This window comes from Cervus elaphus, chromosome 19 (assembly GCF_910594005.1).
Source record: "Cervus elaphus chromosome 19, mCerEla1.1, whole genome shotgun sequence".
Lineage (NCBI taxonomy): Eukaryota > Metazoa > Chordata > Mammalia > Artiodactyla > Cervidae > Cervus > Cervus elaphus.
The window spans coordinates 86,741,144-86,763,124 of NC_057833.1; the positions used below are offsets into that span (position 1 = coordinate 86,741,144).

The 21,981-nt window shown below is 43.1% G+C and overlaps 1 protein-coding gene across 1 annotated transcript in view; it reads left to right on the forward strand.

The window, feature by feature from the left end:
• Window positions 1-18,658, forward strand: part of ESYT3 (extended synaptotagmin 3) — a 53,385-nt gene extending 34,727 nt beyond the window's left edge. The window contains exons 9-23 of the mRNA XM_043875196.1: window positions 1,824-1,994; window positions 2,661-2,743; window positions 4,368-4,416; window positions 4,618-4,707; window positions 5,078-5,140; window positions 5,244-5,306; window positions 5,841-5,909; window positions 6,438-6,524; window positions 7,094-7,243; window positions 8,936-9,405; window positions 10,086-10,184; window positions 10,684-10,815; window positions 15,758-15,863; window positions 16,695-16,744; window positions 17,075-18,658. Coding sequence (XP_043731131.1) covers window positions 1,824-1,994; window positions 2,661-2,743; window positions 4,368-4,416; window positions 4,618-4,707; window positions 5,078-5,140; window positions 5,244-5,306; window positions 5,841-5,909; window positions 6,438-6,524; window positions 7,094-7,243; window positions 8,936-9,405; window positions 10,086-10,184; window positions 10,684-10,815; window positions 15,758-15,863; window positions 16,695-16,744; window positions 17,075-17,111 — 1,719 coding nt within the window. The 3' untranslated portion in view covers window positions 17,112-18,658. The remainder of the gene's footprint in view (window positions 1-1,823; window positions 1,995-2,660; window positions 2,744-4,367; window positions 4,417-4,617; window positions 4,708-5,077; window positions 5,141-5,243; window positions 5,307-5,840; window positions 5,910-6,437; window positions 6,525-7,093; window positions 7,244-8,935; window positions 9,406-10,085; window positions 10,185-10,683; window positions 10,816-15,757; window positions 15,864-16,694; window positions 16,745-17,074) is intronic.
• Window positions 18,659-21,981: the final 3,323 nt, after the last annotated feature.

Genomic DNA, 21,981 nt, shown 5'->3' on the forward strand with positions numbered 1-21,981 from the left:
CCCTTAAATCTATTTCTCACTTCCACTGTATAGTCATAAGGGATTTGATTTAGGTCATACCTGAATGGTCTAGTGGTTTTTCCCACTTTCTTCAATTTAAGTCTGAATTTGGCAATAAGGAGTTCGTGATCTGAGCCACAGTCAGCTCCCAGTCTTGTTTTTGCTGACTGTATAGAGCTTCTCCATCTTTAGCTGCAAAGGCTATAATCAATCTGATTTCAGTGTTGACCATCTGGTGATGTCCATATGTAGAGTCTTCTCTTGTGTTGTTGGAAGAGAGTGTTTGCTATGACCAGTGCGTTCTCTTGGCAGAACTCTGTTAGCCTTTGCCCTGCTTCATTCTGTACTCAAGGCCAAATTTGCCTGTTACTCCAGGTGTTTCTTGACTTCCTACTTTTGCATTCCAGTCCCATATAATGAAAAGGACATATTTTTTGGGTGTTAGTTCTAGAAGGTCTTGTAGGTCTTCATAGAACTGTTCAACTTCAGCTTCTTCAGCGTTAACTGGTTGGGGCATATACTTGGATTACCGTGATATTGAAAGGTTTGCCTTGGAAACAAACAGAAATCATTCTGTCATTTTTGAGATTGCATCCAAGTACTGCATTTCAGACTCTTTTGTTGACCATAATGGCTACTCTGTTTCTTCTAAGGGATTCCTGCCCACAGTAGTAGATATAATGGTCATCTGAGTTAAATTCACCCATTCCAGTCCACCTTATTTCACTGATTTCTAGAATGTCGATGTTCACTCTTGCCATCTCCTGTTTGACCACTTCCAATTTGCTTTGATTCATGGACCTAACATTCCAGGTTCCTATGCAATATTGCTCTTTACAGCATCGGACCTTGCTTCTATCACCAGTCCCATCCACAACTGGGTATTGTTTTTGCCTTGGCTCCATCCCCTCATTCTTTCTGGAGTTATTTCTCCACTGATCTCCAGTAGCATATTGGGCACCTACTGACCTGGGAAGTTCATCTTTCAGTGTCCTATCTTTTTGCCTTTTCATACTGTTCATGAGGTTCTCGAGGCAAGAATGCTTAAGTGGTTTGCCATTCCCTTCTCCAGTGGACCACCTTCTGTCAGACCTCTCCACCACGACCTGTCCGTCTTGGGTGGCCCCACACAGCATAGCTTAGTTTCATTGAGTTAGACAAGTCTGTGGTCCTGTGATCAGATGGGCTGGTTGTCTGTGATTGTGGTTTCAGTCTGTCTGCCTTCTGACGCCTTCTCTCAGTGCCTACTGTCTTATTTATTTACTGATATTTAAAAAAAATAGTGCTAGACAGGAGCCCTCCTGGTCCCCTTAAGTGTTTCTCCTAATTCTTGTGCTCTGTTCTGGCTTAAGATGTAGCCCAGAGTGTTGGGAATGAGGCAACTCAGTGATGGGGCCTTGATGAGTCCAGGGACCTACTGTGAGCATCATGCAGTGCCCACAGAGGCGTATACATCTGGGTATTGGGAAGAAATGACACTGGATCTCAGTCTGCATGTGGGTTAGAGACAGGGATGGAACACGGGAGGAAACTGGCTCAGGCAGCGTGGCAGTTGGCACAGGGGGAGGATATGGCTGCAGCCAATACCCAGTTCACGGGGTAGGAAGGGAGGTCAGGAGGGCAGGAATGTGTGCGGGTATCCTGATGCAGTGGACTGAGCCCTGGGTCCTGCCAGCACTTGCTCCATGGCCCTGTGGCTTCTGTCTGCAGATGTGGAGAGGGTGAAATGGGGCTGCTGTGATAGCTGATGGCTTTGGCTCTTAAGTTGGGGACTTTGAGGTTCCTCAAAATAGCTGTGAGCCTCAGATTGGGGCATTTTGCAGGGAGTGATCAGAGTCCACTTGCTGGAGGCTGAAAAGCTGGCCCAGAAGGACAGCTTCCTGGGAATTCGAGGCAAGTCAGACCCCTACGCCAAGGTGAGCATCGGCCTGCAGCACTTCCGGAGCAGGACCATCTATAAGAACCTGTACCCCACCTGGAATGAGGTGTTTGAGGTGAGGGGCTCCTTACAGGCTCCCAGCTACTCTCCAGAGCTCCACTCCAGGCAGTGCTGGCCCAAACAAGATGGGGTTCTGCCTTCATGGTCTTCACATACCCATGGGGCAGAACTGTATCACAGGCATGGCCTACTTCCCAGATCCACTAGGCTTCCAGAGGTGGCCGCTCCTGGTGGAGGACTAGTTTATTGACTGATTCCTCCCTCTTTTCCTGACCAGAGGCAGCGTCATTGGAAGTTTCCCATTCACAGAACCTCAGGGGCAGTCCTGCCCCAACCCTCTCAGCCTTCCCTGCCCCAGAACCAGATGCCAGTAGCCTCAAGTTCTCCCTTAAGTTCAACCACAGTCCCTGTTGTGGGTAGGGCAGGCCCACAGCCAGGTTGAGGGTCACAGTTTGGAAGCTGCAAGCCCCCGGCAGAAAACAGAGCAGCCAACCGTCCGGGCCCCCAACCTGCCACAGTCTTAGACAAGCTGCCTCTGAGTCTCTGCATCCCACAGGAGAGGGCATCACTCCCTACTTCCAGTAAGGTTCTCCAGGAACCTGCCCAGGGCTCTGAGCTGCCAGGAGACAGGGCTGGAACTTGGCTCCCCTGAGGTCATGCTTGATGTCTGTTTCATCAGCTATTGGGGCCTGCAGGTCAAGTCACCTCTCTTTCCTCCCAGTTCATAGTGTATGAAGTCCCTGGGCAGGACCTGGAAGTGGACCTGTATGATGAGGATCCTGACAAGGACGACTTCTTGGGCAGGTGAGGAGGGCCAAGCTGGACCTGGGGGTGCAGGGCTTTAGCCCTTGGGGTCACAGGTACTTCCACTTCCACCACTCAGGGACCGGCAGCTCCCACCACACTCTGACATAGTGACTGTGCCAGGCAGCCAGTACTGCCATTCCATACCACTGCCATGGACCTCCTCCCCAGATGTCCCCTGGGTGTCCAGCCCTGAGTCCTAGCCCTCTGGAGGCATGAAGGGGGTCCTGAGGTTTGTGCATCATGGGCTCTGCTTTCTGTGCTCTTCATAATGCACCCAGAGTCCCATCTGGAGCAGTGGGCAGGGCCAAGGCTGGTATGCATAGCCTGGCCCCAGCACCCAAGAAACATGTGCTCACTCTGTGGTGGAACAGAGCCTCTGTGCTCTGAGGATTGAAAGGATTAGGGTGGGGCTATCAGAACCCCCAAATTACACTGGTCCAGCCATCCTAATTCCAGGAATCTCCTATAAAAAGCATTAAACCTCAATCATTTATTGCATACCTATCTGTGGTGGCAAAATAAAAAACCTGGAAGCATGACCAGACTCAGAGGACATTGGTTGAATATTTGAATAAATTTATCATTGCTAAACTAAAGAATACCCTACAGCTTTTAAAAATGATGAGTAGGATCTATGTATGTTGACCTGAATATGATATTCAGTATAGCTAAGGGAGTGGGGGAAATAGTCGAAACATTTCTCCGGGGAGGATGTGTGTGTGTTCACATGTGCTGGCGTGGAAGTGACACCACTGCTCATCTCAGAGGCTGGGATTAGGAGGCAGCAGAACAGTTTTACCCAAATCTTCATACTCCTAAATTGTTTAGCTTGTTTCCATGTATATGTGATTTTAAAATGTAGAAACAAAATGGGACAGGCACAATCTAACAGGCTAAGAAATAGCTTACCACCAGATGTGACTTACCATTTTAAAATTTCCATCTTAAAGGAGTTGTGACATTTGTAATGTTACAGATTAGAAGTGTGTCTGTGGTTCATATTTTATGTAACTGATTTCAAGTGTGTTTTGAGGTCCAGCACATTTCTAATAGTTAACATGGAATTATTCCCCCCTATCAGGACCTCCCACCTGGGAGGTAGGTGGGAGGCACACGGTGAATGTGTTACCTTCTTTCACACTCATGCCAACTATACTTAGCCCCTGGAGGGCATCTGAGGCAGTTTTGGAAATGGAAGGGCCTGTTGGGTTATTACAGTGACCGCGGGAGGTGGTGCCGCTGGCATTTAGAGGACACAGGACAGAGAAGCTAAATTCCTGCAATGCATGGGCAGTTTTGCACAATGAAGACTCATCCCAGCCAAAATGCCAGGCGCACCCTCATTGAGCATCCAGAGTCAGTGTGTCCAGCAGCGTCTGCTTATTCCCCTCTGGGGATCAGAGCTGCTTGTCTGCTTGGGCAGCATGCCTAACGGGAGCAGCCCCAATGGCTAGACAGTTCTTCCTTAGGCTGAGCTCGAAGTGGTCTTCCATTCATTCTTGTGATGAATAAGGTCCTGTTGTGAGGGTCCCACTCAGATACTTGAAAACGCTTCAGAGTGGGCCTCCGTGCCTGCTGCTGCCCCTGGGCTGAACTGACCTTCACTCCCTGTGTATTCCAGCCTGCAGATCTGCCTCGGGGATGTCATGACCAACAGAGTGGTGGATGAGGTACAGTTGGCACCTGCAACCCCCTCCTTGTGGACAGCATTGCTTCCGCCCCGAACTGTAGTACTGGCCTTTCATAACCACCTCTCCTAGCCCAGAGCCCACCCTGTCTGCTCTGGTTCACCTCTTCCCTGAAGCCCCTATCAGGGCCTTACGGGGTCTCACTGGCCCTGTCCCCAAGCTCCCCTCCCTGTCCCCCTGCAGTGGTTTGCGCTGAACAACACAACGAGCGGGCGGCTGCACCTGCGGCTGGAATGGCTTTCACTGATCACAGAGCCGGACGCTGTGACTGAGGTGACTGCAGGGTGTCAGGCTTCTGGGCAGAAAGGTGGAGGAGGGCACTTGTGAGTGGTGTGTGGGGAGGAGGGAGGAGGAAGGAGCTGAAGCCACAGATCTTGCTCAGGGTCCTCCGGCCAGCCCCACCTTCTGGAGAGCGTGTCCCTCAGCCCTCATCTCCACGCAGGGTGGATGGGATCCTTAAAATTTGTTAGTGCCTGTCAGCCCAGTTCATAGGGAAGTCCACCAGTTCTGACTCGAGTCTGTCATGCTGTAGTTGTATTTTCAGCCTCAACAAAGAGCTAGATTGTAAGGGGAGGTATGAAGAGGGCTCTCCTAAACTGGTCTGTGTCTCCTGCTTGTAGTGAGGGTCTGTGTCTGCTTGTAGGACCATGGGAGCTTTTCCACTGCCATCCTTGTGGTCTTCTTGGAGAGCGCCTGCAACCTGCCGGTGAGTGGTGACATGACCAGAGCGTCACACATACCCTGCCTTGTGCCCGTCACTTTCAAATGTCCATATGTTGCTCATTCACCCTACTCTTCTCATGCTGCAGAGAAGCCCTTTTGAGTACCTAAATGGTGAATATCAAGCCAAAAAGCTGTCCAGATTTGCCAGGGTAAGTGTGTGTGTGAAAGGAAGCGACAGCTCCTTTTCCCGAGTAACCACAGCTTCCAGTCTGCTGTGTACACAGCCCGGGGATGATGACTCAGTGGGGATCACTGAGTCTGCAGTGAGCCGGGCACTGGGCTCCTCCCACATCCGTTATGCCTAAATCCCATGGTGGCTGTGTATCCATTTTTATTGCCATTTAAAAATAGGACCCAGGAAGCTAAGTGCCTGGGTCACACAGCTCAGGTGAAGCCAGAGCTCAGCTCCACCCTGTCTTGTCTCCACAGCTCTAGGGAACAAGCACCTGTGTCCAGTCATGCCTCCTGTCTTTAAATTGGAAGCTCCCCACAGGGTCAGCCCAGCCCAGGTGCTGGCACAGTGATGACAGCCCAGGCCCCTGGGAATACCAGAGAGGCCTTCTCTCAAAGGGAGGCAGGTTGGGTGGTCTCAAGTCCCACCGATGCTCCTGAGGGTTGAGAGGCGGGGTCTCAAGTTGGCACTGTGGGTGCTATCTCTATTTTGTGGATTTGTCCCCTCACAGAATAAAGTCAGCAGAGACCCTTCTTCCTACGTCAGGCTCTCTGTAGGCAAGACGACACACCTGAGCAAGGTAAGATAGCTTGGTGTGCAGCCAAAGACTAAGGAAATGGGGACCCCAACACTTCAGGGAGAGAAGCAAAAGTGAAGGGAATTAGCTTACACTGAAGTAGGTGCCAGTGCACATTATAGGTGCTTTATATCACTGTGTCTTCAAAATAACCTCACAAAAAGAGTTCCTCAGTTCAAGAATCTGGGGACCAGAGATCAGTGACTCAAAGAGCTAGAAAGCAGAACCAGGGTTCAAGCTTAGGCATGGCTCTCAGCCTACGTGCTTTCCATCACCCCAGCAGCAGAAGTCCCCTTGCCCTCCCCCCACCACCTCCCTGGGGAAGTGAGTTCTAGTGCTGGTAGGATTTCAGCCCCCGTGAGAGTTTCTGGCACACTCTCCTCGCCTTCAAGTCTGGCTGCCCTGCCCTGGTGCCTCCCACAAGCTGCAGCGTGTGTGGGTCTCTCCCTGGGTGGACAGAGAGCAGAGGGCACTGGTACCCTGCTCTGCCCAACCTAACCCTTCAGCGCTCCCTTTCTCTCCTGCCCCCAGACCTGTCCCCGCAGCAAGGACCCGGTATGGAGCCAGGTGTTCTCCTTCTTCGTGCACAGCGTGGCTGCTGAACAGCTGCATCTGAAGGTTTGCATGAAGTTGGGCTCTTGGAACAGAGCTCAGAGGCGTCTAAGCCGCGAGGGGTGGGGGCTTGAGCAGGTTCCCCAGGGAGTCAGGAGAGGATACTGAGGGCCCACAACTCATGAGCAGGTGCCCAAGGTCATTGGGGAGGAGGCTGTGGAAGGACAAACCCTTAAGTCCCATGGCACTCCCTGCCAGAGTCTCCAGTTTTTAAATATTAATAGCACCTAGTGTGGCCTGGGTTGAAATCTACTCAGGACATTAACAATGATGTACTTGGTCCCATCATAGAGCAGCACAGCTCATCAGTCCCTAAAGTCCTGAAGGCCCCAGGCATTGACAAACTTGCCTCATACAGGTCATGGTTGCCTCTCCCCTGAGTCACTCTCTTGCCCTGACTGAAGGCAGGGACCAAGTCAGGTTTCATTTCCAGTTTTCAGAACAGAACCAGAGGCTAAGAGAAGCACAGAACATCCTTACTGAAGTAAACTCAGTCTTGGTTGGAGCCAAGAGAGTACTGCTGGCGAGGGTGGGGCTTGGTTATCATCTTGTTTTGTGACTGGCCCATTGCCCAGGTGCTTGATGACGACCAAGAGTGTGCTCTAGGAGTGCTGGAGTTCCCCCTGTGCCAGATTCTCCCCCATGCAGACCTTACTCTGGAGCAGCGCTTCCAGCTGGACCACTCAGGCCTGGACAGCCTCATCTCCATGAGGCTGGTGCTTCGGGTAAATCTCTCCCATTTCCCCCAGGGTGGGCAAGGGGTGGTCTGCCCCAGCACTAAGTATCTGCCCTGTGTTGTGAAGAAGTTCAGAGATGGATTCATATTTTTTAATATCAATTTCAGGATATTGTCAACCATTTTCTCTTCAAATATTGCCTCTCCCAATCTTTTAATCCCTCCTCCTACATTTCCTTCGATTACATTGGACCTTATCATCTCCATGGCTTAACATGACCTGACTTCATATTTTCTCTCTCTTTATCTCTTGGTGCTACCTTCTAATTGCCTCAGACCTGTTTTCCATACCACTACATCTTTCTTTGGCTATGCCTAATCTGCTGTTAAACCTGTTCACGGTTTTTATTTCAAAGGCTACTTTTTCATTTTTCACTTTATACTTTCCAAGTCTACAATATCTTTTCTTTGTTGTATTTTATTTTCATGTTTCTAGTCTATCTTTAATCATTTGAAAATACTTAAAATGTATGTCTGCTAATCCTGTTATCTGAAGATCTTGGGAGTTAAATTTTGATGTCTGTGGTGTCCGTTGATGCTTTTTCATGGTGACTCATTTCTACATTTGGTAACTGGGGTTGCAGACATGTGTTCAGTGTTACCTTTGTGACTTGAAGTGAGGTTGTTCGCTTCCAAGGAAGTTCTGCTTTGGCTGCAACCAGGCACCTCAGGAACATTATAAACTTAAGTCCATTTTTATATTAATTTTCAAACTTTGGGTTTTGTGACCCCACAGGTTGTATAAATATGAATCCAAAATTCATAGGAGACAAACCTATACAGTGCCATATTCTCAGGAAATACTTTTATCTCCCATCAGACATAGTCCAGGCTGAGATCTATTTCTTGTCATCAGTCTTTGTTGGTGGGTGAAATGTTTATCCTAGACTACTTTTTCACTAAACATATTCCACCTTCCTGGGTCCTACACTGACCCAAGGCCTCATCTCCAAACCTCTTGGATTCTAAGGTTGATAAATAACCCTCGGAAAGTTAACCTTTTCCAGTTTTCCTTCTTTTTTTTGCTTTTTTTTTTTTTAAACCTAGGGATTTCCCTTACTTTCTTGTGAATTTGGCTATGCATTTAGACGTATGTTTGTTTCATTTTATTGAGCATTTCTAACAAGAGGTTTTTCTGAATATTTTGATCACCATATTACTGGAAATCGAAATTCCTGGGAAGAGTCTTAATGACTGATGGGAAAAGGAGAAGGAGAAACAATGGCTGAGGTTTGAAACTTTGGGAGCACATGATTGTATCTGGATAGAAAACACATTTTAGGGGAAAGCAACGGTGAATAAGGTGGTGGCTAGAAATGATCACATCCAGAAGGCAGCTGGTGATATACAGGAAGGCTAAGGTAAATGGGTCAGGTCTCCAGCAGCCAGAACTAGTATAAAGAGAAAAGGGAGTCACAACTGAGTCTTCATGACAATTACTGAGGCAGGAAGAAGGGCAAAGAGAAGGTTTGGTCAGAGGGAGCCAGGGCAGAGAGGTTAAGAAGATAGGTCTGGGAGTAAAAATCCATTGGATTGGGCAGTCAGGAAGGAACGGAGTTTTGAGGAAGCTGTTCCTCCCAGAAGAGAGAAGGAACCATTTCCCAGGGGTGAAGGTGAGAGTAGGGGGGAGAAAGTGGAAGTGATGTGCCAGCCCACAAACAACCCTGTCATCTGCTCACAGTTCCTGCACTTGGAAGAACGAGAGCTGGGAAGTCCATACACAGGACCTGAAGCCCTAAAGAAAGGCCCTCTGTTCATTAAGAAGGTCACCACCAACCAGGACCCTAGAGCCCGACCCCAGGGAGAGGGCCCTACAGATGTGCCATGCCCTCCAGACCCTGCTTCTGAGATCAAGCAAGCCGCCAAGAACACCACTTCTGCCACCATCACTGCCACCAAGCCCATGCTTGAAGAGACGGGCCCAGAGCCCAAAGGCAAGGACAGTGCACCCATGGGGAAGAAGAGTCTGGCCACCATCTACCTGGCTGTGCCAGGCCCCCACTCTCCGGGGCCCATCAAGTCACCCAGACCCATGAAATGCCCTGCCTCCCCATTCGCATGGCCACCCAAGGGGCTGGCTCCCAGCATGTCCTCGCTCAACTCCCTGGCCTCTTCCTGCTTTGACCTGACAGATAGCAGCCTCAACATTGAGTATGCACCTCTCTGCTTAATATTTTCTAAAATGACCTGCATGAAAAATACCTCCCTGGATGGAAAAGTAGATATGAACTTACTTTTCTATGCAAGTCTTGGTTTTTCACAAAATGGTTTCATAAGGCAGCATGGTGGATAGAAAGAACACAGGATGTGGGGAGAGAAAGCACGTGTGCATGTGCCCAAAAGTCTGGTGGGGCTCTAGCTACATACCAACTATAAAACAGTGTTGGACTTTGGTTGTTAAGGTTCCTTACAGCAAAAACATATCCTGAATTCTAAAGAGTTATTTATACTGGGATGATATGGAAAGCCAAGAATGTGGAATTATATAACCAATGGCTGCTATTTATTAAGTGTTGCCTCTGGGCTTAGCAACTGGATCTTCGCAGTAACCCTGAGAGACAGAACTTACTATCATAAAGGTTGAGTAACTTGCCCAAGGTTCCACAAGAAATCATAGTATAAAGGCAGATGCTGCTAGAGGGTTCTTCCTATGGTACCATGCTCTCCCTACAGTGAAGTAGGATAATTATACATGAATGCGGGATAGGAAGTAATTCCAACTAAAAGGAACCTTACTGAGAATTAATTTGTTAACTGACATGCTTCTTGGGGGTGGGGGGAGAGGCCAGCACCCGTAATGGCAAGAGAAATGACAAGCCCTTTCTTTACAGAGGCGGGGATCTCGGGCATCGGGGGCTGGGTGAGATTCAGCTCACGGTGCGCTATGTGTGTCTGCGGCGCTGTCTCAGCGTGCTAATCAATGGCTGCAGGTAAAGAGATGCTAGAACGAGGAAAGATCCCTTGGGAGCATTAGGTGACCAAAAATCAGTGGGGGTGCTTGGAGCAATGGCAGGGGCAGGCAGCCCCAAGGTAGACACTTGGAAGGAGTGAGATTCGAATGCTCTAACAGGATCCTCGATGGAGCTGACAGGCTCTAGAACCAAGGGTGTTGCTCAGACACATCCACTGCAAAGCTGTCTGGGGTGCCCTGGAGCCAGGACATTTTCTCAAGAATCTTCAACTTCCTTTACATGGAAAAGTACTTGGCTCTACCCCAAACTTCATAAAAACACGTCTTTAAAACCACGCACCTGATGTTTTGTCCTCCAAATTCTGCAGACTTTTGATTTTTTTGGTCTAGATTATAGGGCATTTTTATCCCCAAGGCCATCTAAAGCTGTATGGCTAGTACAGCTTTCTCCAAATGAGTGCTTTCAGTATATCAAAATGAGGGGCCTCTTTTCTTTAATGTCTTTGAAACCAAATCAGAAACCTGACGCCCTGTACCAGCAGTGGAGCTGATCCCTACGTCCGTGTCTACTTGTTGCCAGAAAGGAGGTGGGCAAGTCGTAAGAAGACCTCAGTGAAGCGGAAGACCCTGGAACCCCTGTTTGATGAGACGTAAGTGGCCCAGGGGGCCTGCTTAGAGTGTCCCAGCCACTCGAGTATTTGCTGAGTACCTCCTGTGTGCCTGGCAACTGCCAGATGCTGGGAAGGGCTGGGGTTGAACAGGACACCAACATAGTCATGAAGCTTCTACATTTCGTGGGAGCAAAGGACTGCCAGAGAAGTTTAGCAGAACAGTCACCCACTTTTCTTGCCTGTGTGGACCAAAGCGTTCCTGATTATGAAATGTTCCACACTCTTTCTCTTTAAACAAATCCCCTTTGGCAGCAAAAAGATTTGAATCTAGTCAGATGTTTGTTTTCAAACATAAATAAACATACCTTGAACCTAAGGACCTAAAATGTCCTCCAAAGTTCCAAGCTCTTTGGCCTGTCTTCCCTCCTGTAACAAGCACAGGTGGAACAGATACCCTCCCCCAGTGTGTCCACCCATGTCCTTGGGGACAAAATTAGTAGACAGAGTCTAATCACATTTCTTGCTTTTGATGAGTCTGTGGTGGTAAGTCTTATCTTTAATATTCTTATTTTTGATTTCAAGTTGATCACAAGGTGCTTACTTCTTTTTGCTGTGGGATCCTAAGAGAAGATATTGCTAGCCAGCCTAGGATGATTTACCTAATAATGTTTGTTTCTGCTTATCTTGATCAATAACTACTCATTTTAAAAAGAGTTGTACTGAGTTCTTTTTTGGGTCATGTCTAAAGACTAATATGTTCCTTCAAAAGCTACATTTTTAGTTCATTGATATCAAGAAAGAATGTGGGGAGAGAGAATTAATTCGTTCAATATTTATTGAACACTGTTTATTAATATTAGGCACCATCCTATATTCTGCAGTCACACAAGTGAAAGATGTTGCCTTCAAGGGGAGCTCTGACATAAAAGGATGTCAAAACTGTTATGTGGGAACACAGGAGGTTGACTTTTGTGACAAACCTAATCTGTCAGTAATTCTCTCTCGAAATTGTAACAGCAAGATATGCCTGGATTATCTACAAGGCAGACTTGGCAACCTTGATCTTAAATGTAAACCTAGAAGTAAAGAATTCAGAGGTCTCTTATCAGTACATGATTTGATACCATATACATTATAATTAAAATATCTAAAATTAAAGATAAGATAATCTTAAAAACAGTGAGAGAAAAACAAGTAATTACATCCCCCCAGCCCCCAACATAAGACTATCAGCAGAAACTTTTCAGGCCAGAATGGAGTGGCACAATATATTCAAACTGCTGAAAGGAAAATGCTTCCAACCAAAAATACTCTACTGGGGAAACTTATCATTCAGAATTGAAGGAGGCTACTTTAGTACCCTACTTTCAACAAAGGATAGATCATCTGATAAATTCAATAAGGAAACATTAGCTGTATATGACTTGCTAGACCAGATGAACTGGTCTAATACATAGAACAGTCCATCCCAAAGCAGCAGAATACACTGTCTCAAGTGCCCACAGAACATTCTCCAGGATAGATCATATACTAGGCTGCCACAAACAAGTCTTAAATTTAAGAAGACTAAAATCATGTTAAGAAATCAAGACAAATAAGAATATATGTTCAAAGAAAATGGAAATGTAACATAACAAAATTTATGGGATGTAGCAAAAACAGTTCTAAGAGGAAATTTCATAACAGTAAATGCATATATCATAAACAAGAAAAATCTCAAACCACCTAACCTTACATCTCAAGGAACAAGAAGAAGAATAAACAAAGTCCAAAGTTAACAGAAGGAAGAAAATAAAGTTCAGAGTGAAAATAGAGACTAAAAAAAAAAACAGAAAAAAAATCAATGAAACTTAAGAGCTTTGAAAAGATAATCAAAATTGATAAACCTTTAGCTAGACTCACCAAGGGGAAAAAAAAAGAGGGCAAAAAAGAGGAAACAGAAGCTGTAAAATTGATACCACAGAAATACGAAGGATTATAAGAGACTATGAATAGTTATACATCAACAAATTAGATAACCTAGAAGAAAAAGATAAATTCCTAGAAAGATACAACTTACCAAGACTGAATAATGAAGAAACAGAAAATGTGAAAAGACTGATTACTAGGAAGAATTAATCAAAAATCTCCCAACAAATAGGTCCAGGGACCACACAGCTTCGCTAGTGAACTTTACCAAATATTCCAAGAATTAATACCATTCCTTCTCAAACTCTTCCAAAATATAGATGAGGAAACACTTGCAGACCCACTTTACAAGACCAGCACTCTCACCAGGTTTATTCAACACAGTATTGGAAAGTCAAGCCATAGTAATCAGACAAGAAGAAAATAAAAAGGAAGAAATAAAACTGTCACTGTTTGAAGATGACATGGTGCTTTATAAAGAAAATCCTAAAGAAGCCACCAAAAATCTAATGAATTCAGTAAAACTGCAGGATACAAACCTAATAAACAGAAATCCATTGCATTTCTATACACTGACAACAGAGTATCAGAGAAATTAAGAAAACCATTCAAAACTGCACCAAAAAGAATAAAATATCTAGGAGTAAATCTAACCAAGGAGGTAAGAGACCTGTACTCTGAAAACTAAAACACTGATGGAAGAAATCAAAGACAACACAAACAAATGGGAAGATTATGAATTGGAAGAATTAATAATGTTAAAATGTCCATACTATACAAAGCAATCTATAGATTCAATGCAATCAAACTTCTAATGGCATTTTTACAGAAATAGAAAATCCTAAAATTTGCATAGAACCACAAGAGTCAAAGCAATCTTGAGGAAGGTGAACAAAGCTGGAGGCATCATACTCCCTGATGCCTCCAGGCATCAAACTATTTTACAAAGTTATAATAATCAAAACAGTATGGTACTGGCATGAAGAGACATCAGTGGTACAGAATAAAGAGCCCAGAAATAAACCCACCCACACATATATGGCCAATTAACTTATGACAAAGGAGACAAGAATGTATCATGGGGGAAGCACAGTCTCTTCAACAAGTGGTATTGGGAAAACTGGACAGTCACATGCAAAAGAATAAAATTCCACCACTATCTTACACTGTTACACTGTACACAAAAATTAACTCAAAATGGACTACAGACGTGAATGTAAGAGCTGAAACTATGAAACTCTTAGAAGAAAACTTAGGTGAGTTAAACTCACTGACATCAGTCTTGGTGATGATTTTTTGGATTAGACACCGAGACCAAAGGCAACTAAAGCAAAACTAAACAAGTGAGGCAACTTGAGACCACATTAAAACACAGCGAAGGAAACCAACAAAATAAAAAGACAACCTACCAAATCGGAAAAAATACTTGTAGATCATATATATAGTAAGCAGTTAATATCCAAAATCTATATTAAAACTCACAGAACTCTACAGAAAAAAAAATCTGATTAAAAAATGAGCAGAGGCTCTGAATAGACATTTTTCTGCAGAAGAAGTATGGATGGTTAGTAGGTACATGAAAAGATGCTCAACATCATTAATCATTAGGGAAATGCAAATCAAAACCACAATGAGATATCACCTCATATCTGTGAGAATGGTTATTATAAAAAAGAAATAACAAGTGTTGGTAAGGATATGGAGAAAAGGGAACCCTTGGGCACTGTTGCTGGGAAGGTAAATTGGGGCAGCTATGGAAAACAGTATGGAGGTTCCTCAAAAAAATAAAAAAATAGTACTACCATACTACCAGGCAATTCTACTTCTGTGTATTTATTAAAACAACAGTAATTCAAAATGATATATGCACACCCGTATTCACTGTGGCATTACTTACAATAGCCAAGACATGGAAACAACCTAAATGTCCATAAAAAAAGAAATCTTTCCATTTGCAACATGGATAGACCTTGAGGGCATTATACTAAGTTAAATAAGTTAGAAAAAGATAATTACTTATGATCTCACTCATATGTGGAACCTAAAAATACCAAAAAAACAACCAAACAAAAACACCCAAGCTCATACATATAGAGATTTGTGGTTACCAGAGGTGGAGATTAGGGTGTGTGTGACATAGATGGCAGGGGTCAATAGGTACTAATTTCTGTCTATTAAGTGAGTAATTCATGGGGATATAATGTATAGCATGGTGACTACAATTAATAATGCTATATTACATATTTGAAAATAGCAAGGAGAGTGGATCTTGAAAGTTCTCATCACAAGAAAAAAAATTTGTTGTAACTATATGTGGTGATTTAGACTGACATTTTATAACATATACAAATCACATCATTATTGGACACATAAAACTTAATAATGCCATGTCATTTATATCTCAATTAAAAAAAATTAAGATATAGGATTATATTAAATCATGCATGTCAAACTTTTGAAGTGTAAAGCACTGTTGAATTTAAATAATCTTCACTCAATTTAAAAAAATTTAAATATTAAAAAAAAAAATCCTGAAGTAAGGAGTCCAGAGGCCTCTTGTGAGTATGTGACAAAGCTTGTATACTAAGATTCCTCTGCCTTACTCCACAGGCACAAGTGGGAAAAAGCCACTTTTTTCCATGCAATTTCAGCAAAACTAATTATTCAGCATCCTAGCCCTTAGCTGGTCAGAAAAAAACAAAAAGGGGTTTAGGTGGTCCTATGAGCAGGCACAGTTCAGAGAGAAGGGACAGCTGAACAGAGTGACAACCAGAGTAGAGTCAGAGAAAGAAAGAAGCAACCCCAAAGCACAGTAGTCCAAGGAGCTTCTCAAGAGGGGTAAATGGCCTCTTGACACTTCCAGGTTTTGTAACAGGACAGTGATTATCTATAATAATGATGCAGCAAGTATCTGCTGTAACCTAATACTGCTCTAGATTCTTTATAGTATCTAGAACAGTAGACAGTCTGTATCTTCTGTTTTAAAGGTAGGAAAATGGATGAAACACTAGAGATTTTCAATGAAAATAATTAAAATATATAAATCTCATTTCTGACTTTCTGCTCCTTAAAGATTTGAATTTTTTGTTTCCATGGATGAAGTAAAGAAGAGGTCACTAGATGTCGCAGTGAAAAACAGTAGACCACTTGGCTCACACAGAAGGAAGGAACTGGGAAAGGTAAGCACAAAAGGGGGTCTTGGTACTCTTTCCCTCCTGGCAGCTACCTGGAGTTCACAGGGGGAACACATCCTTGCTGAAGTTTTGATGGGATCATCAGTTTGTTATCAGAACTGACTTTAAGGAAGATACAGCCTCACTGGGAGGTTTTTTGTTTTGTGCCTTTCAAAAAATAATCTTAAAACTAAACTATATAAATTAATATAATAAACCCTATTTTAAGAAACTCAAGAATATCCAAGTTTATCACTACAAAAGTATTTGAACCTCTACTATGATATTAAGTATTGTTTTCATAAGTACAGCATTGTGTGAAGCTTGGATCTCATTATGTCAAGACTTCTGGGGTGAATGTGATTTTAACTTAAAGTCAGAAGTAAAGAAAATATAATCCTCAGGAAGGAGAGACAAAAAAGAATGGTATTTGTACACTCTGTAATTGTTGTATTTTAAACATTATCTTATGCTCATTTTTTAAAGCCCACTCTATGAAGTAGGTGATGATAGTCCCATTTTTATTGTTGAGAAAACTATAGTGTCTTGCTTAAAATTCTGGATCAGTTTGTAAGTAAAGGCAAGCTGTTTTCTCTAAAACATTTGTTAAGTAAATTCCTGAGGTACAACTGCAAATAGCAGTTCACCTTTTCCTAGGACACTGAGGTTGGTGTCAGTACTGTCTTTCTGGAGAGGTTCTATATATTGAAAGCCAAAGAAAAAGAGCTATTGCTCAAAATTCAAGGAGGCCCTTTTTAGGATCAGTTTCATTTATCCCAGTATGTTTCCATTTAATGCAGTTTTGAGGAAGAGAACTGATAATTTGTGCTTGTTTAGGTACTGATTGACTTATCAAAAGAAGATCTGATTAAGGGCTTCTCACAGTGGTAAGTGAGTGGTTTCATTTTATCACATTAAATCTGCTACTCAATTTATCTCAGGTGGTTGCCCATATTCTCTTTCCAAAGTTTTTCCCTCTTCAATATCTTATCAAGGAGGGGGACATTATCACTTTTACTTCAGGCTTTACTGCCTACAGACTTCACTTATCTAAAGAACCTCTCTGTAAGCTCTAGTCTTAACCTTGGCTGGTCCACTTACAGAGATGAGTTCTGCTGGTCCCACAGGCCCAGGTAGGATAGACTAGGCCACTTGTCCTGATATTGCCACAACACACTCGCAATACTAACACAAGTTCAAACCCAACTGTCTTACAGGTATGAGCTGACTGCAGATGGACAGCCTAGAAGCTGATGATGAACAACATCTTTATTTTTTAAATGTGTACATATGTATATTTTGTAATTTAAATCACAATACCATTTGAAAATACACATATGTGTGGGTGTATACATATATACACAGACGTATGTGTATATATACACATACACACACATTCTTGTGTGCAGTATAACTGCATGACTGGGTAGTATTAGGCAGAGGTAAACACATGTAAAAGCAAGAACTGCTCTTTCTTGGTTGGGTTTAATTGTTTAAATCCAAATAGAAGTGGGGTATTTGTGCCTAACAAATGATCAGAACCTCAGTGGTGAACTTTCACTGACTTAGGACTTGCATGAATGTCTACACCAGGTGTCCTGTCTTAGACACAAGATGAGGGAGGTCCACTTGTGGAGCAGCTGTCAGTACTCCTGGGCAGGGACTGACGCAGGAGGAAGGTTTTTTTATGGGACTAAAAAGTGACCCACCCAAAAGTGCTGAGAGCTAACTCTAAGCTCTACTGGCTGCCACCTTTGATACTTCTCTGGAAGTTCGTTCCTGTATCTGCTGTGGAACTAAAACATACTCTCCTGATGACAACCATGTTAGTGATATACCTATACACCTTGAGTTAAGTACTTCAGTGTGGGATGGATAGCCTGGGATCAAACTCCAGCATGTGGCATTATTTCCATAGGAAAATGCAAACAGAGTTTCAAGCCCAGGTCTGTCTGCACTCCCACAGCAGAGCACTGGAGACCGGAGTGCCAGAGAGGACAGGGGCTTTCTGTATCTCTCTTAGATAGGTTTGGGAATTCTGCTCCACTGTTCTGAGGGCTGATTCACCTAAGCAACATTAAAAACAAATTATGTAAACTGTATATTTAAACAAGTGCCTCTTTTGCATTTCAGACTTTATAAAACCAAATATTCTTGTCGTTTCTCATGTTCCTAGAGCTGCTGTCAAGTCAAGTCTTCTTGTCATTTATCTGCTCAGGCAGCACCCCCTGCCCTTGCTTCCTCTCCCACCACAGCTTTCACTGAGCTTTTCTGAAGCATGGTAATATCTTAAAGTTTCTGTCAGGTTACTCTCACTTATAAATTATCTCTCTCCTGTTTTTTACAAAATTCAAGCCCACTCCTTGTGTTTTAGACTGAACACAATCAGGTCTCCAGTTTTTGGCTGCCTTATTCATGTGCAGATGCTCTGTTCCAGAACTGTCCAAATATATCCTGCCTACTAATCCTACTCACCTCTTAGAGGCCTGTGTTAAACCCACCTTCTCCACTGAGCCAGTCCACACTGAAAGGGCCTCTCCCCCCACCTAGGGCATCTACTATCAACATTCTACATTTTTCATTTTAACAATTCCCTGCCTTGTAACCTTTAATTTAAAAAAATGTTTATTAAATATCTACTAAAGTTATATGCTAAGAAACTGTCTGTATTGTGTTTGGTATTTGATGTTTCTGTTTACTTTCTAATTCACCTCAAGTTACTTGAATTGATTTTTCACCCCTATCATCCAAGACTTAATACATCCATGCTAAGTACATGGCAGATGTGTAATAAAATTTATTTTTGCTGTTTTGAGTGACAAATTCTCATTATAAAGTAGGACAATTGATGTCTGTCCTATCTACCTCACAGCGGCATTGTAATGTTCACTAAACAGACAAGTTCTTTGAAATGATAAAGTACCAGAGGAATAAATGGAATGTATCATATATCATTTCCTGAATATTAGCCACCCTAAAACAACTATTGAGCAAAATGGCAGACAAAGCAGACAAGTGAAAACCTATCCTTCCGGTAGTCCAAACACACAGAAAATCTAATTAAACCATAAATTTTAAGCATGATTTTAAACATGACTGACTAAAAAGTAACACAGGTTAAGTTCCAGTAACAGTTCAAAGAGAAAATCTAAAGTAGCATATAGGAACTGAAGAGGGTGTTTTGAAGAGAACCGGAATTCTAGCGCACCGGATAGAAGGTAAAGCTACTATGTAAGGGACATGGAGCCTGGAAAGTTTTGTCCTCAAAAAACACCATGGCTGAGAATGAGGACAAGGAACTGGTTGTCAGCAATGGGTGAACAATCAGCTACTCTCTCCTATAGGAACATGGAGTCTGAAGTTACACACAACTGACTTAGTTTGGAAACCTTGAAACTAATGTGAAAGTTGGGTTTAGAACCTGGAACCATGTCAAGCCCTGACTGGGACAACCACAAAATTGCCCCTAGGGTTGTGATTCCCATCTAGGACACACTTGGAACCACCAGAGCAGGTAATTCCCACTAAAAGGAAGCTCACAGGCAAAAAAAATTTTTTTTAAATATGAAGCACAAGGGAATACCAAATTGAAAAATGGCCACTGGATGTGTTTTAGCAAGAAACAAAATGTAACATAAGGCAGGAGTGGCTTGTGGAAAACAACAGAGAGTAAAGAAATCTGTAAAATATGTAAGGTAAACCTAAGTAAGTCTTGACTATTTTAAACAAGGAAGCAAGCAACCTAAAAAGTCTGCAAAACTGGGCTAGTACTGACATCTAAGAGCCATGAAGCTGGTTCAGAGGAATGTTAAAAGTATTTAAGTCCTTATTTAAGAAGCTAAGGGAGTTTTATATTTTAAAATATAGCTTTGTATGTGGCAGTTACTAGTTACCTTACAGCTCCAAATCAACCCATCTTGGCCCTGCTCTGATACTAGAAATACCACAGCCTCCTCCCCTCTGCCAGGGGTCTTGATGTCAGGCTTATCAGTTGAGGACACTGCAGAGACACTGCAAGGCCAGAGTGGGAAGAAGGGGCTTTTTCTTCCTCTCCTGAGGTGCTGTTACCCACGGCAGCTAGCTGACTGTCATGTGGAGGCTGTTCTCTGTTACCTAAGCACCAGCCACAGTGTACTCTTGGCTCATGCCCTTGGGCCCTGCAACCATAAACACGATCTTCATGGTTCAGCACCATCCAACACCCTCTGGCAAGTTTATTTGCCACAAGTGGGTTGGCTGTTCTGTGGCAGCCAGACCTCCACTCAGAGGTTTAAATCTCAGCATCGTGGGAAGGCACTCTTAAGTTTCTTGTTCCCTTTCCTTTATCCCTGGGGTAAGTAGTATCTGCTTTCTGAAGTCACCACTGCGTACTCCCTAGAGTCCTCTTTTGTCTCCTTTTAGCAGTTAACTGCTTTTACTAGTCAGCAATTCTTATTTTAAATGTTTCCTGTTAGGCTACCTGTGCAATGTAGTTTTTGTCTTCTGACCTGACCTTGACTAAGTGTGTATTAAAATTTTTAAGATAACCAATAATATAGAGTAACAATAGAAAAATCAATAGAGTTGAAATATAAAACTTCCAAATCAGTAGTGAAGAATAAAAATTCAACACTGCTCCAAAAAAATAGGAAGGAAATAAGTAGCATAGAAAAATATGATAAATAAAAAATACAAAAGATAGGCAAAAGACTTCTAAATATACTTGTAATCATAGTAGGTGAAGTGAAAGTTGCTCAGTTGTGTCCAACTCTTTGCGAACCATGGACTATATATAGTCCATGGAATTCTCTAGGCCAGAATACTGGAAGTAGGTAGCCATTCCCTTCTCTAGGGGATCTTCCCAAACTAGGTATTGAACCCAGGTCTCCCACATTGCAGGCAGATTCTTTACCAGCTGAGTCACAATCATCGTAAAGGCACTATTAAAACCTATAATGTCAAATTCCATGAAAATTAAAAGTACAGCTATATGTTATTTACAAGAGGTTCACTCCAAACATACAGAAGTGTTGAAAGTAAAGGGATGAAAACGAGAAACCCAAGGATAGTTTAGACTTCTGTTTATAGTAATGGTAGCAAGTGAAAGTCGTTCAGTCATGTCCAACTCTTTGGGACCCCCTGGCCTGTAGCCTGCCAGGCTCCTCTGTCCATGGAATTCTCTAGGCCAGAATACTGGGATGAGTAGATATCCCCTTCTCCAGGGATCTTCCCAAGCCAGGGATCGAACCCAGGTCTCTGACACTGAAGGCAGATTCTTTACCATCTGAGCCACGAGGGAAGCCCAAGAATATTGGAGTGGGGGAAAAAAAAAAAAAAAGAATACTGGAGTGGGTAGCTTATCCCTTCTCCTGTGGATCTTCCTAACCCAGGAATTGAACCGGGGTCTCCTGCTTTGCAGGTGGATTCTTTACCAGCTGAGCTACCAGGGAAGCCCAACATCACACTTAACGGTGAAGTGTGAAAAAGATTTCCTTTTGAAATCTGCAACAAGAAAGGGTTGATTCCTATCACCACTTCTATTCAGCCTTATATTGTAGCCTATGTAGTTGGGTAAGGAAAAACAGGTATATCTGATCAAAATTGTTATTATATGCAGATGATATGATCATAAGTATAAAAATCCAAAATAATCTAAAGATATACTGCTAGAGTTAATCAGAGTTTCCAGCAAGAATGTTGAATACAAAGTAAATATTTAAAAATCAATTATATATATATATATATTTTCATTTATTTTTATTAGTTGGAGGCTAATTACAATATTGTAGTGGTTTTTGTCATACATTGACATGAATCAGCCATGGATTTACATGTATTCCCCATCCCGATCCCCCCCCCACCTCCCTCTCCACCTGATTCCTCTGGGTGTTCCCAGTGCACCAGGCCAGAGCACTTGCAAAAAAAAAAAAAAATCAATTATAGTTCTCTATTTCTGAAACAGGTGGGAAATGAAATTTTAAAAAGACAACTTATAAATGCATAAAGATCAAATACTATGAATATATCTAGCAATAATCCCTACAGGAAAATTATGAAACTTTATTATGAAATGTTAAAGTAAACCTAACCAAGTGGAGAGCTATGCTACAGTAGGAGTTTGAAGATCCAACATTATAGATTCTGA